Source organism: Pelecanus crispus, chromosome 3 (assembly GCF_030463565.1).
Source record: "Pelecanus crispus isolate bPelCri1 chromosome 3, bPelCri1.pri, whole genome shotgun sequence".
Lineage (NCBI taxonomy): Eukaryota > Metazoa > Chordata > Aves > Pelecaniformes > Pelecanidae > Pelecanus > Pelecanus crispus.
The window spans coordinates 124,693,911-124,716,894 of NC_134645.1; the positions used below are offsets into that span (position 1 = coordinate 124,693,911).

General features: G+C 45.8%; 2 protein-coding genes across 2 annotated transcripts in view; one reads left to right on the plus strand and one right to left on the minus strand.

Annotated features, from left to right (window-relative positions):
* The first annotated feature begins 198 nt into the window (after nt 1-198).
* FAM228B (family with sequence similarity 228 member B) lies at nt 199-16,419 on the plus strand. The gene is made up of 9 exons (XM_075707742.1): nt 199-266; nt 909-1,023; nt 2,650-2,757; nt 8,853-8,927; nt 9,591-9,788; nt 13,552-13,629; nt 14,487-14,574; nt 14,680-14,824; nt 16,341-16,419. Exons 1-9 carry the CDS (start codon nt 199-201, stop codon nt 16,381-16,383), a joined length of 918 nt encoding a protein of 305 aa, XP_075563857.1. The 3' UTR covers nt 16,384-16,419.
* Nucleotides 16,420-17,293: 874 nt separating this feature from the next.
* Nucleotides 17,294-22,984, minus strand: part of ITSN2 (intersectin 2) — an 89,348-nt gene continuing 83,657 nt past the window's right edge. The window contains exons 34-39 of the mRNA XM_075707530.1: nt 22,278-22,490; nt 21,424-21,545; nt 20,791-20,873; nt 20,545-20,628; nt 20,080-20,253; nt 17,294-18,926 (exon numbers count right to left, since the gene is read on the minus strand). Coding sequence (XP_075563645.1) covers nt 18,769-18,926; nt 20,080-20,253; nt 20,545-20,628; nt 20,791-20,873; nt 21,424-21,545; nt 22,278-22,490 — 834 coding nt within the window. The 3' untranslated portion in view covers nt 17,294-18,768. The remainder of the gene's footprint in view (nt 18,927-20,079; nt 20,254-20,544; nt 20,629-20,790; nt 20,874-21,423; nt 21,546-22,277; nt 22,491-22,984) is intronic.

Consider the following 22,984-nt stretch of genomic DNA (forward strand, 5'->3'; position numbering starts at 1 on the left):
AATTTAGTAAACGGACTGTGGATGAACCTTGCAGCTTTACTGCTACGTAATCTAGAGGGGTTTATTTTACATGAGGGTATTGGAAATGACATTAATATTGCCATTAAATACAGCTGTCGGGCTTACCAGGCAGCGCTAGTGAACGGCCTGTCATAAAGACACCAGGCGAGAGCATTTGTTAAGTCCTGAGCAGTGAGGATGTATTTGAATTGTAAACCAAGGAGGAATGCGCGGCATTCCGGCGAGGGCCTGCGGCCGGATGCCAGGCACCGCCCGAAGCCGGCCCTCGCCCGCGGCCTTCCCTCGGGCTGACGGGCGGCGGCCGGGCCCGGGCCGAGGCGGCGCAGCCGGGCCGCCCTCCGCTTCTGCCCGCAGCCAGGCGGCTCCCGGGCCGCACATCGCGGCCGGCGGCAGCCCCGTCGCCCGTAGCAGGAGCCCTCGACCCGCTCCGCCGCGGCCGCCCGCAGCCGCCCCGGCCCTCCGGCCCCGCGGCCCGCTGAGGCGTCTCCAGGGCAACCCGCACGCCAGCGAGCCCGACTGCGCCTGCGCGCCGCCCCCCCCACCGCGGCCCCCGCCGCGCTCCCGAACTACTACTCCCGGCATGCCCCGCTCCGGAGGGCCTGCGAGCGGAGTGCTGGGAGTTGTAGTCTCCCGGCCTCTACCTCAAAGCTGGCGGAAGGGGCTGGGCTGGGCTGGGCTGGGCTGGGCTCGGCTCGGCTCGGCTCGGCTCGGCTCGGCTCGGCTCGGCTCGGCCCGGCCCGGCCCGGCCCGGCTCTTCCTTTCGGGCTCGGCGCTGCCGGCGGCGCTGTCTCTCAGCTGCCCTGGAAGCCAGCTGTCCTCGCTTCTGATTGGCTCATTCACCCGGGCGCTCCCTTTCTGATTGGTGGGAAGGTCTACTCCTGACGAAGGAGCCCGGGGAGGGCGCCCAGGTTCGGGTCGCCATGGCAGCGAGAGACGCTGGGCGGCCGGGCGCGGAGGGATCCGGCCGTGCCTCCGCTCTGCCTCTGCCCGGGGCGGCCGCCGGTGGGTGCTGGCCCTGCAGCCGGGGAGCCGGATCGCTGTCCCCACGGGCAGCTCCTCCTCTTCCCGAGAGGCTGGGAGTGATGGGGAAGGGGCTATTTTCTCTGGCGGAGGGACACGGAGGGCGGTGTGACACGCTGTGAGCTGCACAGCGCGGGGGGCGCCGCCATTTTCCCCGCGGCCGGGCTTTGCCGTGCGGCGCGGTGGCCGTTCCCACCGCAGCCGCTTCCCGCGTCCCCTGGGGCCTCCCGGAGCCTCGCTGGAGCCGGTGAGGGGACCCCGGTCCGGCGGTGTGCCGGGCGGCGGGAGCGCCGGGCTCTGCTGCCTGCCCTCGGGCCTGTGGGATTCGCCTCAGGGCTGGGCAGGCGCGGGGCAGGCTGGGCCCCCTCAGGGACGCAAGGGCCCAGCCTCTCCCTCTCGCCGCTCACAGCAGCCCCATCGCTGCCTCCGAGGTGGAGGGGCCAGGCCCGTGCCTGTGGCCTTCTGGACCTGTGCACGCTATCTGTTAGCTTAGCCTTCCCAGACTACTAGGTCCCGTTCCTAGGGCTGCTCTGTTCGCCCGAGAGGCTGGTTCTCTCCTCATGCTCTGTTCTGGCACCTGAGGGAGTCGGAGGGGACCAAGCCACCAGTAAAGGCAGCCAGCTGTGCTTGCAAAGGGTGGCATCCATGTATGCGGAGGAGACGGTGACACCTGAGCCTACAGGCATGGCCCAAATAAAGGCTTTTGTCAGGGGCTTTTGAGAGGACTGGGGCACATGTGAGGATACTTATATTTTGTCACAGAAAGGATTAAAACGTGTCTTCTCAAAGCTGCTGCGAAGACTGGTGTTTGGGCAGAGACTGTGGATTTTAGCAGATGGGTGTTCGCGGGAGAATGTTCTGCTTTACTGAACAGGACTCAAGCAAGAGAAACCTGTCTTTAAAAAAATTTCTGATACAAAGCTATACTGCTGACAGCAAAGTAGGGTGCAGGTATATCTAGCAAGAAATTTTAGGCAGGGTTATTCTCAGGTTTGATCATAATAGAACAAATGTCCTACTACAGAACAGCGAACCTGCTCATGGGGTTTAGCATTTGTGGACACAACTGTTAGATTAACTTCAAACCTTGTTTTATCTGTTCAGACTTTGGAAATCCTTTACTATGTTTCTGTCCCAACACATGATTAAACTTTTAGTTTTAAGACCTGCAAAACAGCTGGTGTCCCATACAAGTGGGCTCTGCTTTTGCCAACCATGGAGAGTTGGCATCTTGTAGGAAAAGTCCAAAGCAAACGGAGAAAAAAAAAAGGATTAAAATTCAGTGGCAGCTTTAGTTATTAAGATAGGGGAAAAAATCTGCAGCTAGAGAGTTTGCCACGTGATTTCTTTAAGGCAGATTGCTACAGCAGGCAGATTTTCTACGTTTGCTCTGTTTTGTGTCTCCTGGTGTCCCAATCCTCTGATGAGAGCAAACATCTCTGCTTTATGCTCACAGAAAGGCTCAGTCTTTCTTTGTAAGATGGATGAAGATGCAGTCTTTATACTAGTTCCTGAAAACAGATGGAAAGGAGGCTAGTGTGGAGGGGTTTTTTTGTTTTGTTTTGTAAGCTTAGAAACTATAAAAATACGCATTTTCTTCTTTTTAAGCTTGTCCAGGGATTTACAGCATCCCTATCTCAGAAGAACAAAACTGCTTTGAGTGGAAGGAAATCTGCAACAGATGTCCTGAAGCAGGAGCCTGTGACACCGTTGCAGGTAGGTAGGATATATTGCGCATAGGAAAGTGTGTTGACTTGTCTAATACCGAGTTTCTAGCACTTTAAGTATCCGGATGTTCTTCAGTCCTCACTGTTTGACTGTTTATTTTGTATCAGAAATGTTATATCATATCATATATATATATCATATCATATCAGAAATTTTATATCAGTGCTGATGAGAGTGCACTTGCTGTTATTTATCCATGAAGGTAATATAGTGCACAGCCTCCTTTAATCGGTCATTGCAGGGTGAAGAATAAACTGTGAGCATCCTTCTCCTGCTCCTCAGAGGCCAGGAGATCAGATACGCGATACAGCGTTCCCTGGAGCTTAGTAGGCTTGGGCTGTCTGGAAAAAGGGGAGATCGTTTTCAGAGCAGGGGGCTTCTCACAGGGAATACCAGCCTCCATGGCAGGCACAGCACTCTGCAGAAGCCACGCGGCACATGTAGGCAATCTTCATTTCCAGATGGAGAGAGGCAGGGTACCTGCTTTCCAAGTCATGTAGTCGTGTCCTAATTGTATGCCTCTGTTGTACTCTCTGTGTCTTTTGTGTCCTCTGTACAGAGAAGGCAGGAAATCGTTAGAGGAATTGCCCTCTAGCCTGCCACAAAGCTAAGGCTAGTATGTATTTCTGGTTTTGGAAGCTGTCTTACAGTGGCTGAAAAAAATATGGAAGTGTAATAGAGGACTGGGATGTTGTGACCTATTCCACTGAGAATCTTTTAGTTTTCCTTGTCTGATGAAAGGAAGGAAAGCTTGCAAAGTTATGTAGAAGGGAAGGAAAGTCCTTGATACCATGTGCATTACATTGGCTTTTTTCCTTGCTTTGGTTTGTCCTGGATTACATGGCAGAAGTGAGGATTTTTCTTTTATAGAAGCAGTTGGAGTGAAGGACATGAGCTTGCAAATTTGAGAAAGGAAATTTTCAAAACTTGACTGGACAAGGCCCTGAGCAATCTTGTCTATGAGGCTAGCTGCTCTTCAAGCAGGCAGTGGGACCAGGTGACCTCCAGAGGTCCCTTCCAACATACGCTTTCCTGTGGCTTCTGACTCTTTCAGTTGGAAAAGACAGGAAAGCATTTCTGTGAGGAGGCAGGAGTATCCAGGCAGATATGTCTATCAGTGCATAAGAGCAGGGAACTTGAAATCAAAGAAAGATACAGATTAAAGACTTCACCTTGAACCAATGGTAAGAGATTTGAATCTACAGTTTAGAGAGGTCAGCTGGGAGTCAGATAGTATCACTGAAGTGCTGGGTTGGACAGAGTAAACTCTTAAAAGTCATCTTGTACAAAAAAATGTTGTTAACTTGTATGAATACCCGATTCGGAGAGTCTTTGTAGGTTGTTTTAACTAGTTGTTGTCAAAAATAGTTAAACAACAGATTTTTTTTTTTCATAGCTGAAAGATCTGGCTGAAAAACGTGTAGGTCAGTATCTCTACAGAATTAAGCTTTTCTTTTGGTCCACTCTTTACCTGAGTAATCTTGCGACTACATCATTTCCTGGAGGCAGCGTGTCTCCAGTGCATCTGAAATAAATAGAGGTTTAAATGGAGGTTCCTGTAAGGCGCATTCTGCCTCTGTGGTTCTGCTGTCTCTCTGTTATAAATTGATCCAAATATACTGGTGCACATACAGTAGAGGAGATGGAATTTCCTGGCTGGAGCTCAGAGTTAGTGCTTCAGCATAAGCTTCATCTGGTAGAACTAATTTTAAAAACAACTAAAATGTAACCATCCCTATGGTGGAATGTAGCAGTTATTTGAAAGTGACTTTTATGTAATTGGAAAAGGCACAAAGGAAAGAAGTAAAAGTCAGGAGGTGGAATTTGATAACTCTGAAATATTTTCAAAGCTGACAAGCATTCTGGAATAATTTGTGAATCACTTTGTTCTTTGAAACAAAATGTACTATCCATTGCTCATGGAGATGAGGACAAACAGTTACTATCAGAGGGCATATCTGACTATAAACCTGATACTTCATCTCTAACTTACTGTGATAGAAAACGCTGCTGGTATCAGCAGTTAGAATTCCTTTAGAGATCTGTTTCATTGTTTGGTGGGAATTGTAAGAAAACTAGGTTTTTGCTGTTTATACAATAGTTTTATATGTTTTTGAATGTTTTAATATTTCTCCCAGACTAGTCCAACAATGTGTACTGTGAATAGCTCAGACACTACCCAGCTACTAAGCCTTAAGTGTCCAAGACCTGTGAGAGAACGTGATCAGCAAAGGCCTTGGCAGGTGAGTGACTGTCCACATTCCTTCAGCTGTAGATTCTCCTGTGAAGAACCAAAGTTCAGGACACATGAAACCATTATCTGTAACTGGGTTCCCAGGATATTTGGGTGTAATTGAGCTCCTGTCTTGGAACTGGCCACCTAATACCCACTGAAGTTGTGGACGGTAATTGGTCTGTCTGCTCTACAGGACTGCTGTCCCTGGCATGTGCCTGAATTCATTAGTGAGTCCTACTTCGCAGGAACATCTCTCTGTTTTGTCTCTCCCTCCTAGGCATGCTCAGAAATGTTCATTGCAGGAAGATGTGTGTACTTTGTCCTTCCTGTCAGCTTCTTGTAGGTTGAGGCCATCTAGCATCCAAATACTGCATGAATCTTCCAGAGGAATCCCAAAAGTTAATGCTGGTCAGCAGTGTTAGTACATTCAGAAATGATATCGCAGCCTGTCTTATGTATGCATGAGTAGGCTGCTGACTCAGTAAGTGGTGGTCTGATATTACAAGAGGTGCTTAAACTCTTGAGTGGGTAGAATTGAACATTGTATGTGTATGTGTATATGTATATACATATGTATATATGTGTATGTGTATATATATCTCTCTCTTCTCTTCGAAGAAGTGTGCCCAAACCATTAAAATTGTGTCTCTAAATTGCATATCCCAATCTCCATTGTTTCCGTTTCATCTGTGTGAAATGTTCTCCATCTCCTATCCTGAAGTATTCCTGAGAACTGCTACAAGGGTGCTTTTTTTGTACTTCCTGCACAGAAATAATGAGGTTTGCAAGGTAGCACAGTGGGAAGATGTGAGGTGAACTTCTTAGCATTCTGTCCCAGTTTGTAGCTTGATTGTGGAACCTAGATGAGAACCTGATCTTTGTAAAACAGGTTGGCTTTTTATGTAGACCTTTTCCTTGTTTTACATTTATCCAGAGGTTCTCCTCAGCACCAGCAGAGTGGCACAGCAAATATTTTTGACTGCAGTAGATGTTTTGGGACGAAAAATAATACCAAAGATTGGCTAACACAGAAAGACTTCTATCATGCAAAGGTATGAGTGGAGGAATGAAATGGACTGGAACGTATGAAGGGAGGAAGGAAAAATAGTTATTTGCAAAGTCCTGTAAAATCTGAGACATTTGTCATTGGGAAAGGGAACAAAGCACTCTGGAAATAGCAATCCAATGGGTTTTACTGAGCCCTTGCATCCTTTAGAGGTAGCTTTATTGAGTTCTGTGCAATTTGGTGTGTGGAAAAGTTTCCCATAAAACCGTAAAGAAGCTTGTGACTAGTTAGAATCATAGACTCATAGAAAGCCCACACTGGAAGGGACCTCAGAAGATCACTTGGTCCAACCTTTCGTGGGAAAGGGACACTATATGAGATTTATCTTGCACCCTGTCCCATTGCATCTTGAAAACCTCCGGCGATGGGGACTCCACCACATCCCTGGGGGGGTTGTTCCAGTGAATGATTGTTCTCACTGTAAAAAATTTCTTTCTTATGTTGAGATGAAACCTCTCCTGACACAACTTGTACCTGTTGCCCCTTGACTTCTCCTTGTGGCTCCTTGTGAAGAGAGAGCTTCTGTCCTCTTTGTAGCCACCCTTGAAGTGCTGGATTACTGTGTGAGGTCCTCCCAAGCCTTTTCTTCACCAGGGAGAAGAGACCTAGCTCCTTCAGTTGAAGGAGATGTAACTCCCTTGGTTCTATAAGGATTCTTCAGATGTGTACCATCCTGAAGGAAAACTTTTCACCTGTTCACCAATGTGCGTTCTGAGTACATTCTGCTAGTGGTTCTTAGCTGGAGAGATGGCCATGTCTCCCTGGTGCTGTTAAGGTACTAGTTTTAGAAAGGTTCTGTGATTATGTGAAGTAGATCTGTCAGGTGTAACACAACACGCTGGTTGTTTCAGATAGTAGGATGAAAGGGCCTTAAAACATGCCAGAAATTTAGATTTCTCCTTTCTACTTTGTTTTTGGGTTTTGGGTTTTTTTTGATACTGCTTGCCAGTTCCTGCCGCCTCCTCCCTGCTTGCTCTGATGTATGGTGTCCTGTTCATGTCACCTCAGGATGAGAAGCCTGTGGGAACATGGAGCGGATCAATAGGGGCAAGGCAGACAACACTGGAAACTACACTGTTTATTGGGATTAAAAATTAATATTAAGCATATTAATATTAGGCTTGTGCAAAAATGTGATGGCTGTAGCTCAGTTTTTAAATGGTACAAGAAGGTCGCAGCGGGGGGTGACTTTGAATTCATCTATGGAAACCACAGGAGGTAGGCAGCGGGTCAAGCAGATGAAGTGTGAATGTTTCAGCCCTGCCTCTGGCTTAGGTCTAAGTAAAACCAGGTCACTTGAGGATTAACTTGTGCTGGTAGAAATATTTAGTATCGATGTACTGAAACTGATCTAAACTTTTAGTGATACCTAAGCTGGCGTTAGCATCTGTGCCACTCTGGTTGAAATGCAAACTTGAAAGTGACCACAATCATATGACGCACTAGCTGAGCCTTCCTGGTGGTGTAGCCCAGCACCTTGTTTCTCGGTTGGGACGGGCTGTGAGCGTGCCATTTACAGCGAAGCAGCTAGCATGGTCATTTGTTAAGCTGTAGAAACTCAGTTGCACACCTGTTCTCTTAGGCTAAGCTGGTGCAAGTGAAGCAAGTTCCTATCAGTGTCTAAACTGAGTGTTAGTCCCAGAAAGCAGAACAGGTTGTAAATTTGTTTTAGCTTAACTGAGATGATCTGTCTAAAACAGGTTGTGTTTTAGTTTCCTGCATTGCAACTTGCCTCCTGAATTTTTGGCGTAATGCTGAAAAGCTGGTAATTTTTTTTATAGCAGATTCTTCAAGATAAATTTTGCCATGGAATTAAAATTCTTTGTGAACTTGTTGCTTATAAAAGCTGCTGATCAACTCATGCTCACAAAGACAAGATCCCTCCAGTTAACCCACAGAATTGGTGCTGCCTGGTCACAGGGGAGATACCCCCTAATCTTGCCTGGAGGAACTCCATCCCCAAATGATAGACAAATCTGGTCTGTATTGCTTATGCTCCTCGGCTGGAGTGCAGGAGTTGCAATTAATAAGCCACATGTTACAAGGAATTACCTGTTTGAAAAATCAAATTGACAACAGCAGTGCATTGCAAGGGCTGTTGTTCTTAAATCATGTTTTAGTGTCCTGATATTCATGATGCAGGGAGCAGCTTCTCCCTATTCTGATCTTCAGAAATCTTCAGAGTAAGATGAGGATGATGCCAGAGGAGAACTTGGCTGATGTCACAACAGTAACTGAGATTTAAAATGCAGACAAATTCATGAGCAGGGGCAGCAGGGAAGCAGTTTCCTCTTTGCAGGGGTTTTTCTCATTATCTTTCCTCTTACGCTTCACTGTTTTCCTCTGTTTTTCCTTTTATACTTTTATGAATTCCTTGATGTAGTACCTCATCATGGTTTCAATTTGTTTGATTGCTGTTTGTATAGTGTGGCTGTATCAGCATTGAAAATGAAGGTTTGTGCCTTCATTGGGCACGTGTGAGCAACAGTGGCAAGGAGCAAGTGGTGGTGCGGTCGTGGTGAGGAGCAGCCAGGGAGGTGTATGGTCTGGTCCCGCTGGACATGGACATTCCAGTTCTTCCCACACTCTTCTGTTGCTACGTTTAACCTAACTTCAGAGCAAGCCTCACAACAATTTGCCTGTCTGTGCTATTCTGCCAGCTGGGTTATGGTATAGCGTGCCTTTAATCACAACACAAGTAATTATTTTGAATTCAAAGGTAATTCCAACTCCTACTGTAAGTCCTGCTTCTACTTCATGTGTTTTTTGATGTTTTGTTAGGCAGCATCTGATGAAAGTCGAGACATCATGGCTTCTGCTCAGTGCATCTTGGATAGAGAAAATTATTTTGTGAGGGTAAGAAGTGGTATCTCTTCTCTCATTTGCTGTGTGCTTTCCTGCATGTCCATTTTTTTTCTCTCCGTCAGTGATTCATGATAACATGTCAATTTGTATTCTTGGAAAACTAAATTTAGAAGTGCAAGTTTCTGGTCTACTTAGTCTCCTTGGGGTAGGACTGAAGTGGTAACCTCAAATACGAGCTTAGGAATCATCTGTCTTTGGTGACCTACCTGCCTGTTTACACCTAACTTTTGTTCTGTGGGTGTGATTAGATGGTGACGGTGGGCCTGTGGATAAAGGGCAGGAGGGCTGATCTGATCTAGCAGAGTGCCAGTGCTGCAGGGAGAAGGTCCTTCTCCTGCTGCCTGTCTTGCAGAGTCTGGTGCTTATCGGACCCCCACTCTGAATTGATTTCAGCTCACTAACCTGGTGGGAAAAACTGAATGATTTTCTGCCAGTCTTGCACTACAGCTTAAAAAATCAGAGTCTGAATGCCAGAGTCCATGCGAGGGAGAGCTTGGAAACAAGTGGCGGGAAGTGGAGCAAGGGAGGAAAACAGGGCCCTTGCAGCAGTGACCAGCCAGATCAGGTCAGCCAAGCTGTGTAGCTTCACCTGTGGACTCTTTAACGTGGTTGGCCAATAGGTTGTATGGTTTTTATTTTCCATTTTTTACTTAGGAGGTGGACAGGTATTTGAGGCACAACGATTTCTTAAATCTGCGAAAGAAGGAGATGCTGTATAAGAAATGGCTTGAGGATGTTTCAGAGCCACTGCTGCAGAAAATTGAGGACAAAATGGACAGCCAGTCAAGCGAAGAAATAAGGAAAAGGAAAGAAGAACAAATGTCTCTCTATTTAAACTACTGTAAAAAGAAGGTATCAATGAGAAGTAAATGTCTGTCATGGTGAGGGTTGCATACAGAGGGCTGTGAACAAGATCAGGGTTTTAGCTGTTATTTGCTGCTCAGTTGAGTAGCCTGGAGTTCAGATATGCCTTACCTGGAACTTACTCTTCTCAAGGACTTCTGTAATGGTGACATACATCATTACAGCTGTTTGTTTAAGTTCACCATCGGATATGAACAATAGCATTGTTTGGTGCAGTGAGCACGTGCTGGGGTCTGAATGTGGTGAGACACTATATTGTGGATTTCCCTCTGCGAGCCGGACTATTTAGGGGGAAAACCTTCAGCTCTGTCCGCTGAAGCCAAAGGCTGAGCCAGTGACCAGGGAGGGGACCGCACTCTCATGTCTCAGTTCAGCTAGGGCAGTACAGCAGTTATGTTGGCACAGCATGAGTGAAACATACTCATGGCCTTGGATGCTACTGATCAAGCTTTATAAAAGAAAAAAGGTGGGAACAGGGAGACACCAGCAGTTTTCTTAAGTCTGCATGCAGGTGAATAGACCCAACTCATGGAGTCTGTAGTTCTGTGTGTTTCAGTACTCATAAAAATTGCAGTCACTGTAGGAAACACTTGCTGGTTTTGTTGATTTTGCTCTGAATTTCACACCGCTGTTGAGTAGCAGATCCCCTGACTCATCTTTCTGCATCTCAGGAGTGGATATGTAGAGCAATAGGAGCAGTTACATCATCTGCCACAAATAGAATCGTATTTTATATAGAGCAGGCTTTTGTTGTCAGTGGAAACCACTGCACAGTGGAATTATGAGACTGTAAAGAAGCTTCCCATCCAGAAATGAAAATGTCGTGGGAGCTGTGTTGTTTTAATGAGAGCAAATGATCTCTTTTTCAAAGGTCTGATGTGAAAGACCCATGCATTTAAACCGCACGTAATGACAAAGAGCTGAACCAGTCCTACTGCTGAAGTCCTGGGGTTTAGGATATGCTGGGTGTACTGTACATATCTGGGTCTGCATCAGTCCGTCTTGCAGTCTTCTGTGTCAGGTCAGGACTTTGCTGGGTGTCCTCCAAAAGCCATGGCTGGTGTACTGGGATGTGTCCTTCTCCCTGAATTAGCACAGCACCAGTGGTCAGCCTCCACCTTTTCTCCTTGCTCTGTGGTGTCGGCTCTACCATCAGCGTATCTGAAAAGCAGGCTGAACCCCTTCAGAGTAACAGGACAATTAATTTGCATAAGTCTGCATTAATCGCGGCAGCATATGATCAATTTTACAGAACTTAAGATGCTTCTGTGGATTGGTTAATATACTGACTTCTGGCTGTGCATATTCCCCCCTCCCTTCTTTTTGTCCATTTTCTCTTGCTCTCTTCCCTGCTGTTAGGCTTCTCCTTGTCCTGTTCCCCACATCTCCTCACCTTCCCGTGTCTCTGTCAGTGGTCCATTCCCTCTTTCCATATCCAGTCTTCCTCCAGTCTCTCCTTTCGCTCTCTTTCTCTCTCCAGTCAACTCTTTTACTCCATCCCCAAGTCTCTCACTGTTTTGCCCCTCTTTCTTCTGTCAGACTCCCCAGTGCTGTGTCTCCCTCTCCTTGTTGCTTCTGATGATTCCTCCAAGTTCTCCACTCTGCTTTGCTTTCCAAAGCTGCCTTCACCCCCTTTCCTCTATTCTCCTCCTCCCCTCTAACACACTCTCTCCTCACTGTCCTTCCAGGTTCCTCCATCTCAGTCTTCCTGTCAGCTCACTTTTCTGCCTTCTTTTTCACATCATCGGAGCCTTCCTCCTTTACCTCCCTTCCCTGACTCTCCGCTGTTCCAGTGACCTACTTGCATGTGGGTTTTTTGCCTTAAATCTGCCTCCTTTTCACTCCCATTCTCACCTCCTCCTTACCCCTAGTCCCAGGGACGTGGACTGCAGATGCACGATGAGATGGTTGGTCATAGTGTGAAGATGGCAGCAGTGCTACTTTTCTTTTAGCACTGGCAGAAGTGCCACGCTGCAGCCTGCAAGGAGGGGGAAGTTCCCCCAGGCTGGGTTGCTGCTGTCTTAGCCACAACTCAGCTTCTGGTAGTCCAGGATATTGCAGGCATTGTGTGCTCAAAAACTGCGGAGTAAGAGACCTTTCCGACTCATTTTTAAGAGCAGACTGTTGCTCTGCTTTCTGCCAAGGGGTGTGTGAGTGATAATATATTGACTGCATGAAGGGATCAAGCATGGGTTTGCTGCACAGCACCTAGCACAATCGACTGAGGTCTCAGCACATATTGTAATGGGGTGATATGTAATAATAAACCAAGGGGTGGCACTAAAACTCTGCAAATTGAGGCGTGTTAGGACTTAAAGCTTTCCAGGGACAGAAACAGGAGATGGTGAGTGCAGCTGCTGCTTGCTCTCTGGGGAATTTCCAGATCCTGGGGAGCAGAGGCCCCTGCAGAGGTGGCAGTGTTCATGCTCAGCAGTAGCTGAAGCCCCATGGAGCTGCCCAGGTGCTTGTTGAGTGTCTGGGAACAGCACAGGCCCTTGGGGCCTGGCTCACTCGCCCATGTGAGCACCTGCAACATAGTGACCCCTTAAACCTACTGCAGTTCCCACTTCCGAGGTTTGGACTCGTCTTGCAGCATTCCTCAACTGTTCACGTTAAAGTATGTTTTTTCCAACTTTCAACTTGAAATCACATCCACAGATTGCCAAAAAGAACTGTGTAGGGCTGAGACCTAGAGGGCCATGGGCTGAATGTTCCCTTTTCTTCATGGGACCCCTGGAGAATCCTCTGCACAAGAAAGCTGAAAAACTTCATTTGCAAGGTTTTGGAAGAATGGCTGAGAGCAGTAGGGACAAGTATTTTAGATGCTTGTCCTGTTCTTACTGTTCTTAGGGCATCACTTGTGGCCTCTGTTCTTTTTTTTTTTTTTTTTTTTTCTTTTCTTTTTTCTTTTACTTAAATGTTTTGTCATCTGTACAGCTCTTAGTTGATGCAATTTAGGTAAGTTGTGGCTTATTGGCTGTAAACAGTGCATTATAATTTGGAGACAAATGGTTGTAATTCACCTTTCTCAGCATCAGGCTTGATCAGTGTGTCAACCTCAGTGTCTGTTCAGCTCCTTGATAGCCTGTTTGATCTGGTGTTCTTAGGTCTTGGCATCAACAGTGAACAGCAAGTAGTGGTACTTGCTGTTCCCTAGCTAACTCTGGTCATAGGGAACTTGAACTGCAGAATACAAAGTTTGGTGCAGGCAGAGTTCTTGGTGAGATGGAGTTGTGGTCTGGACCATTAGGTATGGTTCAGGTCCTCGCTCCTGTATATAGATAGAAAAGCATGCTCATGACCTAGACTTGGAGCTCACATCTCGCAGACTAGTAACTTGCCTAGGGTTATGGCTGGTGGGGGCTCAGTCACTTCTTTCTTTTTTGTTTTCTTTATAATATCTGTTTTCTTCTCTGTTGAAACATTTTCCCTTGAATGAAATTTCCATTTTCTTGACTGCCCTAGTTGTGATAGGCATTTTAGCCTGTAATTTTTTCTGGATGTTTCATGAAATTGTATGTCATGTATTTATGCCTATGAAAAATTAAAAAGGATGGAAGAATTTTCCTGTACACTTCAGTCACTTTCCTTCTGAAGTGCAGTGTGTGACAATTTGTGAGTCCTTTTCTCCACCACCTCTGGTGCTGTGTTCATACCGTGCCTAGCTGTGTAATACCTAGGCTGGCTGCTCTCTCACTGCTTTATTGTCAGTTGCTTCTGAGAGCTGACCTGCTACCTACTTCTCCCGCAGGGCTATGTGGCTTTGGAAGCTTATGACCCGTCAGAGTACGATCCGTTCTTCCTGAAGACCTGTACAGACTGCTGGAAGGTGTGATGGTTATTTATGCTGTGAGGTCTAGAGGCACCCTTTGACCAGCAGGAAGTTAATGGTTAGAGAGGAGGCAGAGCGTGTTACTGTTGTGCTGCTATGGGGCTGGTGTAGAGCCACACATTCTGGTTTTATTAACTGACCAAATATGGGTCCCAGCTCGTACTGCATTTAAGCCCGAGAGTGTTTGAAAATGGTTTTCACCGGGAACATGGTTTGGATCCATACTAAGCCCAAATTTGGAGGCACCATAGGCAGTGGCAGGGGGGAGGTTTGTTTTCCTCATCTCAAATTCATTGTGGCAGCTTGGGAAGTGTCCTGTCTAACGAGGGCTGGTGAGTTCCCAGGCAAGCTGGGTATGTGCTCTGTAGAAGGAAATAATCTGACAGTTCAGATGATCTTTACAGAAGCTCACTCAAATGCCCCAAAGACTTGGGTACCTAATAGAAGAATTAGGTAGGACTTGGACACAAATCCATGAACTGCAATTCTCTAAATCCCTTCCGGATGCTGCGAGCCCTCAGCAGCTGTGGGGACTGAGCTGGTACTTCATTGCAACGTGCCACACAGGGTTTATCAAGATCAACTGCCTTGAGGAGATCAGATCTCTGTCTAAGGTCTAACTTTACAGCAGAGTTGTTGAATGTGTTATAGCCTGCCTTAGGAGCTGAGATGCTCAGTGTTTCTCAGGCTGTGAGTCTGTGCCTCATGATTTTATTCATAAAAAATGAGGTTGATGCTCCTTACCTGCTAACCCAGTGGTACCTTGACATTCACCTCTTGACTTTGGTCTTTGAGACTCTTTGACAAAGTGTTTGTGTTGGTGTGTAAGCATGAAATAACTGTCTCTGTCACAGGTTTCAATACCAACTTTACAGGATCCTCTGTTAAAAGACATTCAAAGAAAGTTTATTGAGACAGGCACTATCAAGCAGTGTGAGACAGGTATTTAAAACAATTGGTATCCCTTGGAAATCTTTTGTATTGGGGGGGCCATCCTTGCTTGTGACAGTAGATGCTCACACGAAGCACTTGTTACTTTCCTGCCAGGAAGACCATGCTCTGCCAGAGAGCTGAACGAACTCAGGAAAGCAGAACTGCCCCTGCTCCCTTTGAGCCGGCAGCGTATGAATGCACTTGAGTGGCTGAAGATACCACACGCCTACATTGCTAGTGAGGTCCGCCAAACGAAGAGGTAAGAGCTAATGTGTTGTTTACTGAGAGGGAGCACAATGGCTACAGTGGATGAGGCCTCTTCGTCTCAGCTGCATAGCAGAGTATTTGCTAAAACTTAAATTTCATGGTGAATTCTGCTTTATTGTGTACTTCTCCTGAGAAGGGAGAAGGGAAGGGAAGGTCTTCAGGTGTGGAGTGGACAGCAGGATGTATCCTAGTAGAGCACTGATGGACGAGCTGAGCCTTGAAATAAAGTGGCTTTTGGTGGGGAGTTTCCTGCATTTTCTGCATGCCAGCCCTACAGGTCAAGCCATGGAGTATCTCCTGGGTGCTTTACTGGAAGATCTGAAAGGGTTTAATGTTCACACTTGCTATTAGTTTCTAGATTTTGGGAGCAGAGTGAGGTCATACTTATATGACTGGTTGAGGTTGGAAGGGACCTCTGGAAGTGATCTTGTCCACACCCTCCAGCTGAAGCAGGGCCACCTAGAGCCAGTTGCCAGATGGCTTTTTAATATCTCCAAGGATGGAGGCTCCACAGCCTCTCTGGGCAGACTGTGCCAGTGCTGTCACCTTCACAGTAGAAAAGTGTTTCCTGATGTTCAGATGGTACCTCCTGTCTTTCAGTTTGTGCCCATTGCCTCTGGTCCTGTCACTGGGCACCACTGAAAAGAGCCTGGTTCTGTCCTATTTGTAGCCTCCCTTCAGGTTTTGTACACACAGATGAGATCTCCCCGAGCCTTCTCTTCTCCCGTCTAAACCGCCCCAGCTCTCCTGGCCTTGTCTCATGTTTGCTCAACCAGCGTCCTTTGACCGTGGAGATACGGTGTGTGTCCTGGCTCACGCTGTGAGGCTGGTGCTGTAAAGGAGCAGCCTGCGCTGAAGGAGCTACACACCACTCCAGAAAGTTGCATCCTATAGCTAAGCTTTGTAACAGGGAGTTTTTGGTGTACAGGTTGGTTGGACTCAAAATACAGTAGAGATCACTAATGGTGAACTCTACCGGAGCAGTGATGCAGCTGCCGAAGCTGAGAACACTAGAGAGCCCCAGCTGGCCTGCCCTGATAGAGAAGCGTTTGGGATCAGCAAAGAGTGCCTTTTTTTTTTTTTTTTTTTTTAAATTATGTTGTTGTTTTTTTAAAGTCCCAGTGCTCTGATTCACCCCTTTTGAAAGCTGTCTGGCTCTGCCATTGCAGCGCACAACACTTAAGGGACCTCCTGCTCCCCCATGACGAAAAGATCAAAGCTGAACTGGGAGCCTGATGTCCTCCTGAGCCAGGCCCACTCTCTCCCCGTCCCTGCCCCCGCCAGCCCCTGCCCTGGAATTTTATGCCTCTTACTGGCCCAAGGCTTAACTCCAGCATGTTTACAGCAGGTGTGGGATAATGGCACATTCTAGAAGGAAAACTCGACACAAAGACAAGCATTTCCTAGAGTGACTCAACATGAGGAAGAGCTAGCGCAGGGAGCTGTGCTGGGCTACAGCAACCTTGGTGTTGCAAGGACTGGCAATAGTTTTTACTTCTTTTTGAAAGGCGGAAAGTCATCAGCCTCCACAAAGGCGGCGAGAACCCATGATGTCACCTGCCCTCCAGCTGCAGCAGCAAGCGCAGCCAGCAGAAGGTACCATTTGCAAAATATGTTACAGCTTCTGCCAAAGCACGTGGTAACAGGCCAGGTCTTCTGGCAAACTGCAATAAACTCCATTGTCTTAAACACGTGGTTCTGAAGTACTGTCACCCAGCAGCCAAAGAAATGTTTGAGATGCTGCTCCTGTTAATTCCAGCTCCAGTCCACGCTCTACAGGCCAAGACCTACTATTTTAGGAGGTTTAACTTAAACTCAGCCCTACAAAGATAGTGCTAATGTTCTCTGGTTTATAGGGTGACGGAGTCTTTGCATTAGAGGAGATGCACTGGTGAGAAAAGTTAAAGTCTGCTAGGCCCCTCTTCTACGCAGTGCAGGATCTGTATGTCATCCCCAGCTCTGGCAACAGCTGCAGCTCTGAGTCCATGTGAGGGTTAGCAGTGGGCATAGGGAATGGCAAAGCTTGCAAAATTTTAGTTATAGCTGTTGCAATTTTGCATGAAGCTGAAAGAGGCCACCTTGCGATTTAAGAACAAACCCTCTCTTTGAAGGAGGAGATGGAGGAGGTGTTCCTGGCTATATGCGTGGTTAGCAGCTGTGTACAGAAGAGCAGCTTAGAAAGCACTGATAAGGAAATAATGATTTGGCTGGTTTGTTCAAATCTTTATCAGAACTCCCATAGTGAATGTCTTGCAAAATATTATTTGCAAATAATGTTACAGTACTACCAAGGTTCCAAAGGACTTTCTCCTGGAGGCAGTGTACAAGCAGTAAATCAAACTTTAACATATGTATTGATTGTTCTGAGAAGGCAGGAAATAATTAGGGGAGAGGAGACGGTAAGTGTTCTTGTACAAAATGTCCAGTGCTTTTCAGAGAGTCGGTGCTGAGCAACAAATGCTGCCAGTGCCCTACAAGTGGGTTTTTCTCTTGCTCCAGTGTGGTCCCTGTCTCCCTGCTAGTGTGACTGCACAGCAGCTCTGGTGTCAAAGCCTGAAAACAGAATTTTCTCCATGCTTGTTCAAGAAGCTCCAAACGCCCACTGTACAGACACAATCTCTCAAGAGTTGCCAAGATTTAGTTTTATTTAGGATTAGAAATACCGAACCACAGAAAACTGTTAAAAGTAACAGAGGTTGACTCAGCCCTGTAACAGGAGGGGACACAGATGGCAATTGGGAGTGAAACTGTCAGACGTCAGGAGCTATTGCTGCACCCAGGGAAAACAAGGGCACGCGCCGCTCAGAATTGCATGCTGTGCTTTTTCAACAAAGCAGTTTAAGGAGGCAGTAAAATGGTTACAATGTATTAAACCCTTTATAAACAAACTTTTTTTTTTTAACCATCCCTGATTCTGGTGCCAAGAGAAAGTTTTTGCTTTCAACTAATCTCATTTTACAGATTCCTGTTGGGGTGACAGTTCCCCCCAAGCAAACCTTTTAAACTTGTAATAAACTTTTCTTGAATTTAATCCTATCAGTTTTTCTCATTATTTCACAATCCCCTTTAAAAAGTATAAAATATACTTTTTAAAAATCACTATGCATCAATAAACATCTGTAGACAAATTACATTAATAAATTTATATTTTACTCTCTATATACATGTTGGCAATATCCAAGATTCACATGGAGGTCTGCAAGACCGAGGAAATGTACACAAATAACTTACATTTAGGAAAAAAACAAAAGCTGAAGAGTATTTTTCCACATTATTGTGGGTCACAGTACTTAAAATATTTTTTTCTAGTTATTCTTCACCACATTGTCTCAGCAGAGAATGATGAATCAAACTGAAGCAGAAGGAAAAATCAAGTAGCAGTTACTGATTTCAGTGCAGAACTAAGTCAAGTAAAGAACTACACTTGATTCTTAAAGAATATACAATATATCGGAGACTTCTCCAGTGCTAAGGCTTCTTCAGCATTTAATCTTTAAAACTATCATCCTGAGACGGGAAGATTCCAGTGGATATCACTTTTCAGATTTCAAATGGAATGATTCTAGTGCCGAGCTAAACCATTCCTCAGTCTATATGTTAGACTAAGTGGTAAAATATACATACATCTTGATGCCACTTTTCTACTTAATACTTTTTATGGCCCTGAAAATGGAAACATTGGCATCCAAACCCAATATATTCGAACATAATAAAAAGGCACTGAGCTATAGTACTGTATATACAGTAACATTTGTGTTTGCATAGATCAACAACAACTTTGAACGCTGCAAGGAACTAAATGCCACCAGTAACTAAGAGGAAATACGGAAGCAGCAGGAACTCTTGCTTAATAACCAGCGTGGGGCAAGGAATCTTTTACAAAAAAATGTTCAGGCTGTCAGCTTCAGTTGTCCTTCATAAATTAAAAAAGTGTTCTTAGAGGAGTGTTTTCTGATCAAAGAGCTGCAGGTCAAAACGCACCCAGACTTCACCTGTTGGAACTTCATGCAGCAGTAAGTGTTTAGTTGTGGGGCCTTTGCTTTCTTGCTCTGTTCTGATTTTTGCTACTGGAACTTCAGTGCGACCCAAAAAATCTGTTGGGCAAATGAATAAGAAATTTCATTAAGCAAAGACATTAAGCTTTGAAAATCTGAAAGTGTCAGGTTAAGCAGCAATGCTGCATAATATGTATTCAGTTCCAGAGCACTGCTCTCAAGCTCCCTGTTTGACTAGCCCTTAGCCCTGTGTAAATCCGCCAGCAGTGACAAAAAAGGGTCTTTTTAGAAGACAAAAATGCTATGGAAATAGGATGGAAGACATGTCTTTATGTCACAGTTTGATCTACAGGCTTTAAAAATACAGTTCCCTTTCAGAAACACAATTTCAAATGTTCTTCTCGCTCAGAGCTGAAAGGTCAGAGTTAAGTGATGGAACCTGTTTACGAGTCAGCTGTGGTGCTACCAAGACAATAAAAAAAAATTTCAACTATTTTGGCTCAGCCAATTTTTAATGAGGCTTATGTATCATTCTTTTCACAAGAACAATGATCTTGAGCAACTACTGCCACTCGTAGGTTTACAGTCCTATTCAGAAATTGTATACCCTCTTTGTAGCCATTTCGTATGTAAACATCTTTGCCTGTGTCTCTGCATTTAAAAGTTTACCATGAACTGAAAAAACAACACTCAGCTGTCCAATGGGGAGAAGAAGCCTAGCAAAGTCACGTTACCTCACAGGAGAAAAGACTGAGCTATAGGTACACATGGGGCAACTCAGGTCAAGGCAGTACCTTGCAAATCTGAAATAATCAACTGTGTGTCAGAACCCTGAAAAAGCACTTAACCTTTTAAAGAGTACTAGAAGCTACCGGCTGCCAAAAACATGTTCCGTTTCCAAGCAAAAAAAGAAAGCTTATCAAGCTGTTGCTGTGCAAATATAACCTAGCACCTCATTTTGGGATATCACCTATAGTGAGAGAGAAGAACTTCTGCTTTCAACTTCTCTGTCTCCCCAGTCTGACAAAATAATAATTCTGTGTCTGACAGAAAAGCCAGAGTACGATCACATCTGACTGCCCGGAGCTGTTGGCTCTGGAGGGCTATTGAACCTCCTGAGTAAGGAGGCATTGTTTTTACACAACATTTCTCAGGAAGCAATCATATCTACAGGCTCTTGGAACTGATGGTGAGGAACTGTGTATCCCAAGTCACAAAAAAGTGTTCTTCTAAAACAAATGCTTACACTTACCATCGGGTGAGAACTGATCTCTGTCAAACATGGTGATACACAGGACATCCTGATACAGATCCTTGATGAAGAACTGGCAGTTGAAGTTCCACTTGGGGTTCAAGGTGTCCTGCAGGGTCCTTGTAGTATAGCTCTGAGAGCCCATGCTGACTTCACAATACGGGTTGCTCTTCCCTAAACACAGAACAAGCAGTGAAACACTCTGCAGCGCAGAAACCTCCCTCCCCGTCTGGAGGCTGCTTGGACACACATCGATGGTCCTGTCCAGAAAATGTGGGTCAGGCAATCCCTACATCCTAGAGCAACACAGAGCTGGTTCTTCACTCAGTCCTCTGAAACTAAAAGGCTAATTCGTTCAGAAGCTGTAGCTGAATCCACGATGTTTCTCAAATCACCAAACTCTTCCCAGCAAGCCTTTCCAAACGTTGCAGGAGTAAGTGATTTGACACTGTTTTCTTCACTTACCATTGGGCTTACAGGCCTTTAGCTCTGTCGCTTCAATCACATGGACCATCAAACGTCCTATTCCTGAGGTCTTCTGTGAACGAGCTGGGAACAAAGAAGTCAGAAATAAATGGATTGGTTGCAACTGTAAAAACTGGCAATAGATCTGAAGAGGGAGATCCTGCACAGACACTGTGGTGTCCTCCAGAAAAGGCCCTGCCCACGCGTCCGGGTGGATGAGAGGGAAATACAGAACCTGGTAGGTACCTTGATAAGCCTTTTCACGTTTCTTCTTCTCGGTTTCGATGTACTGCTCTGATGCTGCTTTGATTTTCTGGACCCAGGCAGTGCTGCAAAGAGCAATCCCTATGGTCAGGGTCATACCACAGGCAGGAAATTCCTCAGTATCAGCAACTCTGCCCCAATCTCTTTTGCCACTTTTTTACCCACTGGGTTTCAGAGACATCACAAATCAAGTTAGTTCAAGGACTAAAGTGACGGAGTTTTCAGATTTGATGTTATACCACATTTCCACATCTGCCTAAATAAATGAAAGTGGAGCTGCTGTTTTATTAAAGACTGCTGGGTCACATTAAAGACTGACCAGGACTGGGGAAGAACCTATGGGATGCTGGACTTTGCAGCCCTAAACTATTCTTCTATACAACTGTAACGTCAAGGAACAGTAGATGTGGCTGGATTCCACTGCAAGAGCAGCTGCACAAGCAGAACAAAAATCAGAGAAAACTTGTAATTCAAATGAGAGTCAAGCAAGTTTACTTCCTGACCAAGAAACTAAACCCTGTTCTTGAACTCAGAGCCTCCCACGCCTGCTCATTGGAAACAGCCTACAGGCATGATCAACAAGTTCAAGCTCAGATCTGCATTTTCACTACTCACCGCTCATTAATGTTGTCAGTTTTAAGCGTGTAAACTCTGTCAATGTGTGATATGTGGAAAACTGGCTCATCACTTGAGGGATCTGTGGGCAGTTTCACTAGGACTTCATTAAGGAAAACAGGCTGAAAGAAAAGCAAACATCACTGTGGCAGCATCACCCTGACAATAAGCGGAAACTCTACAAGGATCTTTAAACACATTGTTTTACTGTAGGGAAAATGAAAGTTGTAGGACACAGGATGAACAGTCAGATCGCCATATAAAGGATGTGAGAAAGGACTGAGAGAAAAACTACTCTGGCGATACACTCCATTCTGTCTTCCTAGATGAAGAGAGTTGTGAAAGGGGCAGGACTGTGTAAGCAGAGCTGCAGTGTGGAGCTAGGAAATCCTGGAAATCTCCCAGGTTCCCTTGTTGGAAAGCAGCCCTGATACTTAAACTTATCTCTCTAAACTTGAGAACACACACTGTGTGGACACAGAGACTAAAGTTTTGCACCTCTTACTGTTTTGTAAAGAAGGACAAGTATTTTCTTGTGCTGCAGGAACTTGTGCAAGCTTAACTCAAGGCTCCTGCTTCTGAACATCCCACTCAGCTGCTCAGGCACGGTGCTATTTCTGCCCTTTCGCCTCAATGTGGACAGAAGTGTTTATTAAACCAAGCCACAAAAGCCTGTCCTTTTCCGGAGACCAAGCCAAACAGCATTCGTGCATGTTGGCTGCCAGTACACGCCCGTATGACAGCAAATGGTTAGACGGGGCCAGACGGCTAATCCCAGCAGGGAGAGCAGCATTCCTCATCAAAGCCAGGTCCCACTGTATCAACATGACCACGGGACACCCCGATTCACTCACCATTTTGTACATTTTGAACTGGGAGTTGGATTTGGGGCTGAACAGTTTATCAGAGCCGGAAGAGACAAACTGTTTAACCATGTAGGTAAGCAGGAGGAAGTCATTGAAAAGGAAGCCGTACAGCTCCTTATTGCTCTTGGCCTTGTACAGCTTGCCACTGTGCAGGAGTTTCCGTGGTCCCAAGCAGTTTGTGAGGGAGTTGAACACCGGTTGCTAGGAGAGACAAAACCCATTAGTAGCAGCACGTTAATGCAGGCATCAAATTCTGGCTCCTCTTCACAGTGGAGATTGCTCAAGCTGCTCAAAATCTTCTTTTATTTTGTTTAATTAATTAATTTAGTTACAAATGAAGGGAAACTGTTTTTACGATCTGCCATGGTATCAGCACTACTCCCAACTTAAAGTAGATTTAAGCCTTACCAACAACATACACATGGGTCTGACTAGATAAAGGCATTTACCTCATGGCCACTTTTCAGTTGTCCAGAGCTGTGTTTAAGAAAAGCCTGCCAGGTTCTGCAGCCAGGTCACCTCTTAAGGGTGCACGGTTAGGTGATGGAACTAGGACAGACCTTCTGGGCCTGTCAAGCCCTGGTTCCTTACAGAGCCAGTGGAGAACTGTCACAACACCTCATTCTGAAGGCTGTCCTGAAAGGTACAGGAGCCTGAACCCCACATACCTTTGAAAATCTGGCATTGGGGGGGTT

Bases quoted from the DNA above. Each gene is read 5' to 3' on its own strand.
- FAM228B (XM_075707742.1), top strand. From the start codon at position 199: ATGTATTTGAATTGTAAACCAAGGAGGAATGCGCGGCATTCCGGCGAG. The intron at 13,630-14,486 runs GTGTGATGGTTA...TCTCTGTCACAG, and splicing joins CCTGTACAGACTGCTGGAAG to GTTTCAATACCAACTTTACA. The intron at 14,825-16,340 runs GTAAGAGCTAAT...TCTTTTTGAAAG, and splicing joins GAGGTCCGCCAAACGAAGAG to GCGGAAAGTCATCAGCCTCC.